At 35.0% G+C, this 15,879-nt stretch overlaps 1 protein-coding gene across 1 annotated transcript in view; it reads right to left on the reverse strand.

Annotated features, from left to right (window-relative positions):
* LOC148941264 (uncharacterized) overlaps positions 1-15,879 on the reverse strand; it is a 133,517-nt gene that overhangs the window by 67,689 nt on the left and 49,949 nt on the right. The window contains exons 3-4 of the mRNA XM_089104252.1: positions 8,209-8,399; positions 1,043-1,457 (exon numbers count right to left, since the gene is read on the reverse strand). Coding sequence (XP_088960378.1) covers positions 1,043-1,457; positions 8,209-8,399 — 606 coding nt within the window. The remainder of the gene's footprint in view (positions 1-1,042; positions 1,458-8,208; positions 8,400-15,879) is intronic.

The raw sequence follows: 15,879 nt of genomic DNA on the forward strand, positions 1-15,879 counted from the left end.
TTCAATTCCAAGGAGCAGAAAAGTATATAACTTAAGCTAGTGATAAGCCACTAGATGGGAGAGGAGGTGTGTGTGTGTGGGGGGGGGGGATGGATCTAGGGTAGAAACTCAATTCCCTGTCAAAGCCTGAATAAAAGACTTTCACCAATTGCACAAGTATTCGCTTAAGCTACCTCAAAGCTTATAACTCAACTAGGAGTAAGCAAACGCATTCTTGATAAGCTCTTACCTTCCCCTCCCTCTCAGCTTACCACTCTCCCTTGAGACGTCCCTTGGTTTTAGCAACGGCGGTATAGAGATCAAAAATACAATGCGAAAAGAAGTGCAATTAGAAATACAAGCAAAACAATATTTTGCGCAAAAAATGCAAAGCAAAACAATATTTTGCGCAAAAAATGTAAAGCAAAACAATATTTTGCGCAAAAATCACGACACGAAAAAACTCCTATTCAAGATATATAATTCAAGCTAGTAATTAGGTAACTAGACATACGATAGGGGGGTGAGCCAGGATGGTAAGTCAATTCCCTGTCTAAGCCTAGATTAAACACTTTGACCACTTGCGCACATATTTGCTTAAGCAACATAAAAACTAGTGGCCGTTCTGACCTTTCTTGCCCCCGGGGCAAAATCTTGATTAGTGCCCACCACCCCTGTCTCCCACAAAACTTTCGGGCCGAGTTTTAACAAAATTTTCATTTACTAACACAATCATTTTCAATGTATTAATTAAATAACAATTCAATTTTAATCTTTTTTTAATTATTTAACTTATTTTAATTTGATCATTTTTCGTTTTTTTACTTATTTTTATTTTAATAATTAATAAATCTTTTATTCATTATTTTCATTTATTAACTGCTTCTCTACTTTATTTTAACAGAAATAAAATTTCAAAAATTACATTATAACCGTTGGATTATTTATTTGAAATCTCTGCACCCGCGGCAAGCACCCCCTCTGTCTCTTCTCTAAAATCGCCTCTGCTGAAAACTCATATCTAAGCTAGGAGTAAGCAAAAACATTCTTTAAAGGCTCTTACCTTTCTAAATTTTCTTCAGGAAATGTACTAGTTGAAGGCCTTGCACGACTCTTCAGTGTTGTTGCCAACTTACCACTCTCCCTCACAATTTTTAATATTGGAACAGTCCCTTTAAAAACTTCTTCTTCTTTAGCCATTATTTTCTCTTTCTCATTTTCCGGTTTCTTCTTTTTCTTTTTCCCTTTTTTATTCCCATGTTTTGGGTAAAAGTCTAAAATGGGCAGTAGTTCCTCATCACTTTCGGATTTATGTTCAGGACTTGATTCGGGCACTGATGGGACAACTGGGATGGGTAGGGGTAGTTCAGCTAGGGAATAGTTTAGGAACCGACTTGCACTTTCAATATCACCATTTAAATATTCGGTTAAAGCTAATCCCCACTTCTTCATGAGTTCTGAGCACAAACTTCTACATTCTGTAAAAGTTAACACTTAGAAAAGAGTACTGAGAAAAGCTTCATTCAATAAAAAGCTGTTTAGAGGCCTATAACTTATTAAAACGAAGCTACGAGCTGTTCAAACCATACTCGAAACGCTTCACCAGCCTGCTGATTCCATAAATATACCAATTTGACTGAGACACAATTAAATTGAACATGCCACTAACGCCTCAAAAAAAAAAAAAAAAAAAAAAAAAAAAAAAAAAAAAAAAAAAAAAACTGAATTGAAGTTATCAGGTATTTTGCAGTAGGTTGCATAAAGACACGGCCAATTTTAGAAAGAGAAAATCCAAGACAGATAGTCGAAATAATTGAGAGGCAAATGTTTAAATGGCTGCGGCACGGGTAAATGGTGGGAGTTAAGTATAACTTTCTTATTGGATAAATACTTGTTTGTCAGTTTTTGGAAAAGGCCACGCCCGACTAGAGTCTCAGGCAGGTTGACCAAGAATTTAAAATTAACATAGGGCCATTAGATTGACTGGAATGAGAGGCAAACAAGGGACGCCCGCCTATGGTCTTAGGAAGGTTGACCAAGAATTTAGAATTGACATAGGACAATCCATTGCCAAATAATATTGAAAGCCACAGAAAATAATCAACTGACTTCTTTCATAGTTTCATGTAATCTAAGCTCAATTTTGAGGACAAAATTGAATCTGTAGCCTACTCTACACAAAATGAAGGAAAGAACGAAAGAAAAACAAAAGTAAAACCAAGAAATTTCCAGGTACTTGAAACTTCTTTCAATAAAAAGTTGTTTAGAAGCCTATAACTTATTAGAACGAAACTATGAACCATTAAAACGATAAATAACAGAAAAAAAAGTTGGCATCCATACTCTCAAATAATATTGAAATCCACAAAAATCATCTACTGACTTCTTTCATACTTTTATGTAACCTAAGCTCAATTTAGAGCCAAAGATTGAATCTATACTCTATACAAAATGAAGGAGAGAACAAAAGAAAAAACAAAAGTAAAACCAATAAATTTTCAGGTAGTTGAAACTTCCTTTAATTAAAAAGTTGTTTAGAAGCCTATAACTTATTAGAGCCAGGCTATCCCCAAAATGCTTCACTCAAAAACAGAAAGAGCTTGGCCGTTTCCTTAAATAAATAATTGCTGAGATGCAATTAAATTGAACGTACTGAGCCGCTACCATCTCAAAAAAAAAGTTGGCATCCATACTGTCAAATAATACTGAAGCCCACAGAAAATCATCTAATGACTTCTTTCATTCTTTTATGTAGTCCAACCTCAATGTTGAACCAAAGCTTGAATTTATACTGCACAGAATACGAAAGAAAGAACAAAAAAAAAGAAAAGCAAAAGTAAAAGTAAAAAAAAAATTTCAGGTTCTTGAAACGTCCTTCAATAAAACCCTTGCGTTAGATTTTGCGGCGGCGTATGATGCAATTATCCATTCTTGAACTATGACCACGCTTCTGAAGAATATTAAATACAAAAAAAACAAGTTTTTTTTTTTAACTGAAAGTAAGGAGCGACATTAAAACTTAAAAGGAAGAGAAATTATTCCATATGTGAAAGGGGCTGTCCCCTCCTCAACGCCTCACTCTTTACGCTAAATTTTTTTATTGTTTTAAAAAACAAAGTTGTGAGACAGAGTCAAGCGTAACTTTTGATGGGTAAGACTAAACTTGATGAAATTTATATATTTTAAATAAGCATAAAAATCTGATTCTTTTGATGCATCTATTGGTATCAAAATTCCGTTTTTTAGAGTTTCGGTTACTATTGAGCCGGGTCGCTCCTTACTTACAGTTCGTTACCACGAACTGTTTGAAAATGTCCCACTACCAGTAGTTTTGGTTTTAAAAGTGGTATGGCCCATCTCGTATTCATATTAAGTGGAAGAATCAGTTTAGTGATTATAATGTTAAGTATGGTAGGAGGCTGAGACAAGGAAGCATTATTTCTCCTTGGATTTTCAATATAACTGTTTCGGGGCTATTTGATCAAATTCAGTTTACTTTTATTTATGGTAAAGGTTATGTTCTGTCGTGGACTGCTTACGCAGATGACTTACTCCTTCTGAGTAGATCACTTCAGTCACTTCAACGAAATGTAGATTTTTAAGGCAATGGTTTTTACTGAGCTTGGACTTTGTTTTCGCCCTGAAAAGTGTCAGTTTTTAATTCTTGGTCCTAATGCTAATGATCTCCTTAATTCAGAAATTTCTGTTCGTATTTATGATAGTATTTTAAAAACCTTTGGAATCTTTTTCATATCTTGGTGCGCCTTATGGACCAACTTTAGCTCTATGCCGTGCTTCTATTTCTAAAGCAGTTAAAAGTAGAATAGCGTCTAGTTTCGGGACAGTAATTTGTCTTCGCGATCTTCTTTCTTGGAAATCACTGACTCGGGTATATAATACTGTCGTTTTGCCTCAGATTTTAGTTTTTTCATCGCTTCTCCCGTTTTTTAGAATTAGTAGTATTGCGCATGTAAAAAACACCTTTTTTAATTTTGCTAAGTTCCTTTGCCGCTTTTCTAAATCTGAATCAAATACTTTTTTAATGAATACATATAAAATAAAAAACCCTGTTGATGTTTTGGAGAAAAAGCAAAAGAAATTTTTATCGAAGTTACCTCTTTTGTCTCACAATTCATATAAAGCTGCGCATAAAGCTTAATTTTTTATTTTTTTATTTATTAATTATTGAATGAAGTGTTAATTTGTGAAGTGTTAATTTATTAATTATTGAATGAAGCGTTAATTTGTGTGGTAAGTTTGATTGAAGGCCTTTGCGTACTTGTTGTTATATGGTTGAAAAGATTTTTATGGCCTGTTGATTAGCGGTTATTTTCAAATTTTACTCTTCGTATTCGGAGGTAAAAAGTTTGAATTGAATAGAAAAAGCTGTTTTGAGGCCCATAACTTATTAGATCTAAGCTATGATCTGTTCAAATCATCCCCGATATGCTGCATGCAAAAACATAAAAAGATTTTGGCAGGCAACATAAACAATTTAAATGGGATAAAATTATTCTGAAACCTTTGAACTCCAGTCACCAACCAAAAAAAAAAAAAAAATATGGATTCGATGCTGTCAATTACCAACTAAAAACGTTCAGAATCTTCAAGTTTACTCCTATTCCGATTTCCTTAGATACTTTAACTAGTTCGATCTAAGCTAGGCTTTCTAGGGCTTTAATGAGAGAAAGGCTGAGATGGCTAATCAGGCACGCACGCAGGAATTTGTTTCGGGGGGGGGGGGGGGGCAAAGCCTTCAAACCCATTATTATGTGAGAAAAATCAGAAAATTATGGGAAAATTAAAAAAATCGTGAGATTTCGGGGGGGGGGGGGCCCGGGCCCCGCGGCCCCCCGTGCGTACGTCCCTGTGGCTAATGTACTTTCTGCAGATGAAGGATGACAGATTGCCAGATTATCCTTTTCAGCCAAACGCCTAGGGCTAAATGAAAAGCAGGTTGTCCACGGTTGGAGTGGGAGCCTCGTAAAGAAAGATTTGATGGAAATGGGAACTTCCTGGGAGGGTGTAAAAAGGGACTTTGAATATATTAGAGTAGAGGCGTAGCGTGAAAATCGAAGGGCTTCCGCCCAAGTCGCGTAAACTTGCTTAGATTATGAAACTAGAAGCTTTCTTTTGATGCGTAGACCTTTAGTTATAATTGCTAGATTAAGATTTTTGTTTGACGTGACAGGGCCTCTTGTTTGGGAAGGCTTGCTGAATGCGTTGTGATTGTGTAATACTCGTATTTTACCAGAATTCTGGAAATTATTAGAATGACATTGCTTTGAATTTAAGAATTTGTGCATTGTTCTCAGTTATCTAAGCTGTCATCTTTTGTTGTGTTTTTGGGGGAGAGATGGTAGCGTGTTTCTATAAGGATTTCGATGTTTTTTTGTAGTTTTGGAGTCTGGGGTGGAGTAAATCAAGCTTCTGTCATCTTTCTATTTTTCCTTTTCTTTTCCAATCTTCAAATAATTTACTTTCTTTTTGTTATTCTGTATGGTCCCTTATAGGCAATAACAATTTCTAAGGCTGTTTGGTGTCTTATTTTTTAGCTGATATTTCATCCACGTTTCTGCAGATTTAATTTTCCCTGTCCCTGGTACTTCAAATTTTGGGTTAACCCTTTTTTTTTTTTTTTTTTTTTTTTTTTTTACCAAATTGAAAAAACTTGAAAAGTATTTTAAGGTAATTTCAAATTTTATCTTTCCTGGATTCATATCTATGTGCTTAGTTTGAAGAACAAAACATCTTTCTATCGCCCGAAGAAAAAAAATGGGTGGTGCAAACTCCCCGTGTCACACATACAATATACCAACGCTGTTTGGTTATTGTATATTGGTAATTTTTATTTTTCTCTCATTCTTAAAAGCGGGTATCAAGGCCCTTGAGAACTTGTAAACTTATTCAATGTGTCCCTTTTCTATCTCGTTCACAACGGCAGTTTCTGTTTGTTGGCAGAAAAAAAAGCTAATGTAAAAAGGGACCTCCAAGCGTTTTTGTGATGCATGGCGCGATTTTTTTTTATATGAATAAAACAATTATAATAAAAAAATTATAGTTGAAAATTAAATCTTTTCGAGCTAAGCCAGGCATTCTCCGAACCACCCTCAGAAATGCAGCCCCCAGAAATATGAAAGATTTTAGAACAAGTATTCAGGGATTCTATACAATTATCACTGGACCAAACAAATTCATGACCTATCGTCAAAGTGGCAGGTGCAACCCGCTGCCTTACAGCCTATCGACAGAAAAGTGATTTTAAAACAACATAGGAATTCTGTGGCCACTCATAACCAGTCAGATATCTCCCAAGAATGGCAGATGAGAGTTGGGTTTCGCCCTATCGCGTCCCTTATAAACTTTTTTAGTTTCTGTGGCCAAACCATTCAGAATTGATTGGGCGGTCTTGCCATAACTTGTATAGCTGTGATAAGAGATCCGCAAAAATGACAAAACTTTATCGGAAATCTTGGAAGAAGCAATCAACTTCTGTCGCTTTGTTCCAGATAAGAGATATTCAGTTTTAATGAAACTCGTATCATTCCAAAGTGTGAATTTTGTTTTTTCCATTAAACGGAGCAGAATTTTTTTAAAGCTCAGGAGAGGACAAGTCCCTAAAAATGTTCTAGCAGTTTTGGGAGTTACCTGCAGTGCAGCTCGCTTTGATTAAAAACCTCACCGGCACAATGTCACTGCCTTTTTAATCAAAATTCCATAGGTAAACCACACATTCTCACCAGCTTTCAATCATAATTATTCCCCTGAAGGAATTCGCTAACGGACCCTTTGTTTTAAGGCGGTCAGCCGACGTTGAGGCTCGCAAAATGACTTTTAAGGTATCAAATCCTCTTAATATGTAATTTATTATGTAATTGTAATTTATTTTACTTAATATGTAATTTATAATATGATTAAACTCTAGATCTTGAGCTACGGTCACGCTTGAAAACATTAGAATGCCATACACGTCCAATAAAACCAAGAAAGGTTAACAGGCTTAACATTAGCATACTACTATTAGTTGCAAAAAAACTTGCCTAGATGCCTAAACTTGTTACAGCTCTTCTAAGCACCTTCTAGACCAGTGGTCCCCAAGTAATTTTGTGGCATACCCCAGCTAGTCATTTCTAAAATCCTGATGCCCCCCCCATGATATTCAAATTTTCTTATTCAGAATTCTACGCGCATTCACTTGAAAGAAGCTTAAAAGGCCCTTAACCTGGTTTCTAATAAAAAAAATATTGTCTGAATGCAACACCTTTTATACAATGTATAACGTCTTTGCGCTACTACCATCTATCTTTTTTTTTCTCTTAAATGCATTTGAATGTAACATCATTAAAGTGAATTATTTTTTTTAAAGGCTCTAAAGTATAGTCAGTCGAAGGGTGCACGTTTTATTTATAACCAATCAAAATATTGCCACGCCCCACAGGTGGGGCCTGTGCCCCACATTGGGAATCACGATTCTAGACGATCCTCCGATATGCAGCACCCCCCAAATTTTTTTTGGCAGATTCAAAAAGCATACACTTTTATTTGGATACGATGAAATCGAATACCCTGACCCCAGTCACCTCCGGTAAAATTAGAACTTGGTGTATATACTGTCAAATAAAACCCAAAAAAGGTTAGGAAATTTAAAAACGTGATTTGCTTAAGACTTGATTCAGATACTTAAAATTCTCATATTGATAAAAGCGACTTTCTGATGGGCCCAAAATGATGGGCCCGAAACCACGACGAAGCCTGCCGGAATCTAAATATAAAGATGGGAAACGATTAAATTGGAGGCTTTGAAGCCCAGTCACCTTAAAAAAACTTGGCCTCCATGCTATAAACAGTGGCATCAACCGTGAGAGGCTGAGAAATTCATATGCCCCTTGAGTTTCGCCCCCCCCCCCCTCACTAGATATTTAGAAATGCCTTTTTTCGCGGTATTTTCATTGAAAAATGCCCCTTTTTGGCATTTGTATTAAAATATCGAAAAAATGACATATTTCCCCTTAGATTTTGAAAAATACGTTTTGCCCATCCCCCTAAATTTCGGCGAATTGAGCCACTACTATCAAATAAAATTGGAAGAAACAGATAATTTTCTGCTGGATTCTTTGAAACTTCGGTGCAATTTCAGCTAAAGAATTACTTTAGTTACAACGTGTCAGATACCAAGAAGCCAAGAGAAGTAAATCCAAAAAAACGGCTAATACAAGTAATTTTAAATACCTAAATTAGACAAGGTTGAGCACTTGGAGGCTTTTTTGGCCATATCACCTCCTTCGTTAATTAGCTTTCGTGCACTGATTGGCAAGTTATGGAGAAGAATTAACACTTCTTTGCACAGAGGCCAGTTATCGTTTGCAACTCCTTCAGTTAGCCAATCTGTAACGAGTTCAAATCCTCCAGCTGACAAAAACCTAAAAAAAATAAATCAATAACACATGGATCTCAAGGAACAACTCAACAATGAGCAGAACTTGACTAGGCGACTATATTAAAAACCTTTTAAATAATCTAAACCAGTCCCCAATACTCAGGGGTTATGAATGGAGAATCTCATGGAGCTAAGGTACTCAACGGGGCCATTTTGTGCTAGAACATCCTAGAAAGCGCAAGTTTGATTTTGAATGGCTTGCCTTACCTTTTTTTCGACAAATTTAAACTACGGTGTTTTACGTTTAGCCATTTCTAGATTTTTTTTTCTTTTCTCATTTGCTCAACTGAACTCAGGGCGATCTAGAAGAATCTAAGGCATTTTAAGGATATAGTACGGTCTCGTGAGGACTAAAATAATAACTCCCTGCAACTAATAGTAACTCCACAGAGTTCCTTAGCTGCCTAAGGAAGATTTGACTTACGAACTATTATTGGTCATTCAGCCCTAGTTAATACCAGTACGCTTACAACCTCCCATGACAACCAAGTTTAGCTCCTTGTAATGCAAAAACAGGGAAAGGGAGAATTCTCTCATAAGGTCAGGACGGTGACATTTAGAAAAAAAATGATACATTTCAACCCATTATTGGACCATCATACCCATTCTGAGATACAATAGTACTTAATAGTTGGAAAAACGGTCATTGAAAAAACAACAACAAAAAAACACTTAACAATTGGAAAATCACTTAAATGAAACATAACATTTACTTTATACTGGATTTTTTATTTTATTTTTTTTTTTTTTTATTATCAAAATTTCCAGATACCTCGCTATTCTTCTGTAATTTTTTAGTGGCAATACCTAGAAGGAACTGTTTTCTGACTTCAAACTGTCCAAATACTTTACCCCCCCCCCCTTTATGTGCAAATATATAGCCCAAATTATATATTTCCCATATATTCTGTCACTTGTCTTTGTCTTGTCTCGCGCTAAGCTGGAAAAAATCTAACGAAGAAACCGGTTTGTTCTCGAGTTTTACAGTGTAAACTTGAGTGAATTGCCCATAATACACAAGTACCAAAACTCCTTTCCCTACGAAAAAAAAAACTCAAATAAAATTCTCAAATTTGGAAAGCCATCTTTTCCACGGGGGGAGGGGGGGAGGGGGGTATTTACCGGGGGAGTAAAGTATTTGGACAGTTTGCAGCGAGAAAATAATTCTTTCTAGGTATATAACCACTAAAAAATTACAAAAGAATAGCGAGGTATCTGGAAATTTTGAAAAAAAAAACAGTATAAAGTAAATGTAATATTTTCAATGACCATTTTTCCAAGTATTAAGTACTATTACTATTTTTCAGGGGGGGGGGTATTTTCTGGGAGAGTAATCGCCAGGGGGGGGGGTAAACGCCGGCCACCAATTTCTCCATAGCCTTTAAAGGCCTTGACTACCTTTTTCAGTAGGTCAACTCACGTTCTTTTTTTTTTGGGGGGGGGGGGGTCTAACGATAGAATATGAATTACAGCATGCTTAGGACACGTACAGAATTTACTCCATAAAATACAACAAAATAAATGGGGTTTGCGTAAAATAAAAATTTGGAAATATTTGGACCTAAAATTTATTTTCAGCTTGATATACCCCCCTGAAATCCTCTGATACGAGCTCCTCGTTTCCCTGAAGGATTGACTTGTATGCACATATGAGTAACTATATATTTATTTTGACTACTATATATGGATATGGGTTAATGCTAATATTGTTTCTACCGTGAAACATATTGTTTCTACCGTGAAACAGCTAGGACCTATCACAAATTTCATTGAATTCTCTGTTTCGCGACTTAAGAATCCAGAAAACATATGATGAAGTATAAATTGTTAATTGCGACAAAATAATTTAGCTGTTTCGTGTTTAGAACAGTTACATCCTAAATGACAAAACGATAAAAAACCGTAAAGAAGAGAGAAACGAGGATAAAAACAGCCAGTCAAAAAAAGGCAGATTACAATGCAATTTCGGTCAAGACTCCCGCTTGACCGTCCTCAGTGCAGAATAATAAAAAATACCGATAAACACCAAAGATAATATAAAAAACCAAACCTTAAAACAAACACAAAAACTAAAATAGGAAATTATGTTTGTTTTAAGGTTTGGTCTTTTATATTAATGAACTTATTAATTCTGATCGTTTTTATCATCAACCAATCAATGATCGTCAATCAACAAAATCATATTTTGCAACCTAACAGACTCTGTGATAATATCTTACCTGGGATGCGATTGGATTTTAAAAATGCTCTACATGAATAGAAAAAAATTGCATTGTCATTCAGGATTGTATTTTTATTCAGTTAGTTACCCTTTCACCGTTACTTTGAGAGGGTCTTCTTATTTTAGTTTTTGGTGTTTGTTTTAAGCTTTGGTTTTTTAGCGGTATTTTTTTACTATTCTGCACTGAGGACCGTCAAGGGGATGTCTTCACCGAAATAATTGCAATGTAATCTGCCTTTTTTTTCAGATTAGCCAGTGTGGTCTCAGAAATTATTAACAACCTAAATTCAAAGCTGTGATGATTGAAGGAATCAACGGGAGCGATGACAGAAAAAACAGAAAAAACAGAAAAAAAAGAGAAAAGATCCACATAAATATATTGTTAATAATTAAACTAACATATTCTATTCGTTACTTAAACATCCAATATTCATCTATGGATCATCATCTATCGAAAAAAGTGTATTTCGATTTTTATGTCTTTTCAGCGACACTAGATATGGATACTGCACTTCCTAATGTTCTTGATTGTGTTCATCCAATTTTATTGCTTTGAATTTATCGAAAACTAATTTAATAATTTACGGTAGAAAGTAAAATTTCTGCCCTCATATTACCCGAGTTACTTCTTCAAAGTATATATTATCAATATCTCGGGTGGAAACAAAAAAGTACCTTAGAATTGTGATTGATGTAAGCTTATCTTTTAAAACACATATTCAAAAAATCCGCTTAAAGATTTCAAGGTATGTTGGTGTAATGCAAAGGCTAAAGGTATACTTTAATAGAGGTATATATTTCTGTTTTCCTTATAATGTCCACATACTTTTTTCAGTTTTATTAGCTTATCTAAGGTACAAAAAAGTACCTTAGAATTGTGATTGATGTAAGCTTATCTTTTAAAACACATATTCAAAAAATCCGCTTAAAGATTTCAAGGTATGTTGGTGTAATGCAAAGGCTAAAGGTATACTTTAATAGAGGTATATATTTCTGTTTTCCTTATAATGTCCACATACTTTTTTCAGTTTTATTAGCTTATCTAAGGTACAAAAAAGTACCTTAGAATTGTGATTGATGTAAGCTTATCTTTTAAAACACATATTCAAAAAATCCGCTTAAAGATTTCAAGGTATGTTGGTGTAATGCAAAGGCTAAAGGTATACTTTAATAAAGGTATATATTTCTGTTTTCCTTATAATGTCCACAGCAAAGATTTCAAGGTAGCAAAGGCTAAAGGAGTACTTGCCTTACTCTGCCTTACAAAGCATTTATTTTGCTCTTTTTCACCCCAATATTAATGATTGTTCTCTAGGATACTTATCTACATTTAAAAGCCATATTAAACCAATACAGATTTTACAAAATAAAGCCCTAAGAATCCTGAAGCTTTTTATTCAATCACCTATTACACTTCAAAATAAGTCTTCTATAGTATCTTTATATACTTATTTAGATATACTTCCAGTTTCTCAACAATTTACTTTTGGAGAAAATTCTTTTCAAATTTAATTATGACATCAAGAAATTACCGCCATATTATTCTCAATTAAAGTTTGTTCGCCCGATCACAAGATTTACATAATTATAACACTCGCCAAAAAAAGAGTATCTACACTGACAAGTATAGTACTGAGAGATCTAAATTCGCTCCGTTCGTGACGATAGCCCGGTGCTGGGATGCTCACAGGGACCTTATTCATAAACTTACTTCTTCACTATTAAAAAAGGAATATTAATTTTTTTTTTGTTCAAACTTATCTTTAATTTAACGTCTATGAAATAAGATAAAGTTGCTTGTAAATTTATTTATTAATTTACTTTTTTTTATTAATGGGATGGATGACTCTGGGTCGGGTTAGAAATTTTCGTTGTGAGGGATGTTTGACTTGTGCACAGCATCTCTCGTGGATCGTTTCAAATATGCAATTTGAAATAACTTTATTCCATGCGGTAGTCTCCTTACTAGTTCGTGATTTTGGGGATTTTTGGGGTGGAACATTGTATTTTTTTATTCCATTGTGTCGAGTTCTTTAAAGGTGTCACTGTATAATGTTTAAAAAGTTTTCTATTTATTTATGTATTGGTTTCATTTTTGTTTTTCCCCTGTCTTTTCCTGGACATAGAGCCTTGCTGGGGGACTATGTTGAAGTGTCTTTTGTTGTGAATTCATAGATTAATTTAAGGAAAAAACTTGTAAAATGAAACCTTCAAATTGACACATCGACAGCAAGTGAAAAATTGGGACTTCTTTAACAAAACTACAAAGATATACTTGAATTTGTTCGAATATGCAGCAATTTGTTCCGCTTGGCCAAAGAAATAAAATTTGATTGTTTGAATTGATTAAAAGGAAACATACCCAACCATACATGTACCTCAACCCAACCTCTAAGTACCGAGGACAGTGGAAATGAAATTTGATTGTTTGAATTGATTACAAGGAAACTTACCCAACCATACATGTACCTCAACCCAACCTCTAAGTACCAAGGACAGTGAAAATTAAATCTGATTGTTTGAATTGATTAAATTGAACCAGGGGTGTAATTTGCTATGGGACGGAGGGGGGGGGACAACTGTCCCCTTCAGACCCAAGTTTGCCCCCCAGAACTAAGTTTGCACTCTCAGCTTAAATTTAGTTTCTGCAAAAAATCTTGTCAAAATTAAGATAAGCCTGCAGAATTCAAATATCCAGAGAAACAGGTCAGTTTTCTTTAGTATATCTTTGCCTTTATGGTAATATATGGCTCATTTTTCTGTTTTCTGTCCCATTTTCACTTGATTTAGAAAAATTGGCTCCAACTTTGCCCCCCCCCCAGGATTTGACGAAATTGAATGGGACATTACATAGTAATGGAACATTACATATGCCACTGAATGGAACATTACGCTGTCATACATACCTTAAAAAATAATAAAAATGAAGAATTTAGTTTTTAACAAAAAAGAACTCCATGTGTCCATACGCTATTTTTGATAGTAGCGAACGTCAAACTTAAAAAAAAAAGAAACATGGGTGAAAAATCAGCAATAAATAAGCGAAGAACATATGGCATCAAACAACTTAAAAAGGTGTAATTATCTTTGGGTATTGACAGATTGTTTCTGTTTAAATTTCCACAGACGAAAAGCGTTGGCAGATTTAAATAATTTGTTTTTCTTATGTTTTCACACTTCAGCGTGGCAACACTGACCAAAATATGATACTGCCCTAAAAACTTCATAACTTTGAAACTACTGAAAGAAAAACATTAGAAAACTTTGGTTTTTAGGTATGAATAAACTTAAGATGGGTCTAGGGGGCAAAAAAATGTTTTCGTATTATGCCCTTTAGGTTAATTCGTGATATTTAAACGGTCAAACATACGAACCTCGAAGTATTTTATGTTTGTCTAAACGTAGAAAATAGCGAATAAGTAAATAAAATCACAATATGCGCCATGATCCGATCAGAAAAGAAAAGAAAGCTCTAAAAGAAGAAAAAAAAGGGGTAAGAATTCAGTATAGTATTCTTTTTTTTTCTTTTTTTATCACACGTAACACAGTGATACCCAAACATACATGTTTTTCTATCACAACGGTACATAAACACACCAGTTCACATATTTATATATTATTCTTGAGAATTGTCAGCTTCTTGGGTGCAGTCCTTATTGATTTGCAGCCCTTTTAACGCAATACCCAAACATACTTGTTTTTCTATCACAACGGTACATAAACACACCAGTTCACAATTCAAGACAATTCTTGAGAATTGTCAGCTTCTTGGGTGCAGTCCTTATTGATTTGCAGACCTTCTAACGCGATACCCAAACATACATGTTTTTCTATCACAACGGTACATAAACACACCAGTTCACAATTCAAGAAAATTCTTGAGAATTGTCAGCTTCTTGGGTGCAGTCCTTTTGATTTACAGCCCTTTCAACGCGATACCCAAACATACATGTTTTTCTATCACAACGGTACATAAACACACCAGTTCACATATTTATATATTATTCTTAAGAATTGTCAGCTTCTTGGGTGCAGTCCTTATTAATTTCCAGCCCTTTTAACGCGATACCCAAACATACATGTTTTTCTATTACAACGGTACATAAACACACCAGTTCACAATTCAAGACAATTCGTGAGAATTGTCAGCTTCTTGGGTGCAGTCCTTATTGATATGCAGCCCTTTTAACACGATACCCAAACATACATGTTTTTCTATCACAACGGTACATAAACACACCAGTTCACAATTCAAGACAATTCTTAAGAATTGTCAGCTTCTTGGGTGCAGTCCTTTTGATTTGCAGCCCTTTCAACGCGATACCCAAACATACATGTTTTTCTACCACAACGGTACATAAACACACCAGTTCACAATTCAAGACAATTCTAGAGAATTGTCAGCTTCTTGGGTGCAGTCCTTATTGATTTGCAGCCCTTCTAACGCGATACCCAAACATACATGTTTTTCTATCACAACGGTTCATAAACACACCAGTTCACAATTCAAGACAATTCTTGAGAATTGTCAGCTTCTTGGGTGCAGTCCTTATTGATTTGCAGCCCTTCTAACGCGATACCCAAACATACATGTTTTTCTATCACAACGGTGCATAAACACACCAGTTCACAATTCAAGACAATTCTTGAGAATTGTCAGCTTCTTGGGTGCAGTCCTTATTGATTTGCAGCCCTTTTAACGCGATACCCAAACATACATGTTTTTCTATCATAACGGTACATAAACACACCAGTTCACAATTCAAGAAAATTCTTGATTATTGTCAGCTTCTTGGGTGCAGTCCTTTTGATTTGCAGCCCTTTCAACGCGATACCCAAACATTCATGTTTTTCTATCACAACGGTACATAAACACACCAGTTCACAATTCAAGACAATTCATGAGAATTATCAGATTCTTGGGTGCAGTCCTTATTGATTTGCAGCCCTTTTAACACGATACCCAAACATACATGTTTTTCTATCAAAACGGTACATAAACACACCAGTTCACAATTCAAGACAATTCTTGAGAATTGTCAGCTTCTTGGGTGCAGTCCTTTTTATTTGCAGCCCTTTCAACGCGATACCCAAACATACATGTTTTTCTATCACAACGGTACATAAACATACCAGTTCACATATTTATATATTATTCTTAAGAATTGTCAGCTTCTTGGGTGCAGTCCTTTTGATTTGCAGCCCTTTCAACGCGATACCCAAACATACATGTTTTTCTATC

This window comes from Artemia sp. Qi Xiang Cuo, chromosome 18 (genome assembly GCF_049724085.1).
Source record: "Artemia sp. Qi Xiang Cuo chromosome 18, ASM4972408v1, whole genome shotgun sequence".
Taxonomy (NCBI): Eukaryota; Metazoa; Arthropoda; class Branchiopoda; order Anostraca; family Artemiidae; genus Artemia; species Artemia sp. Qi Xiang Cuo.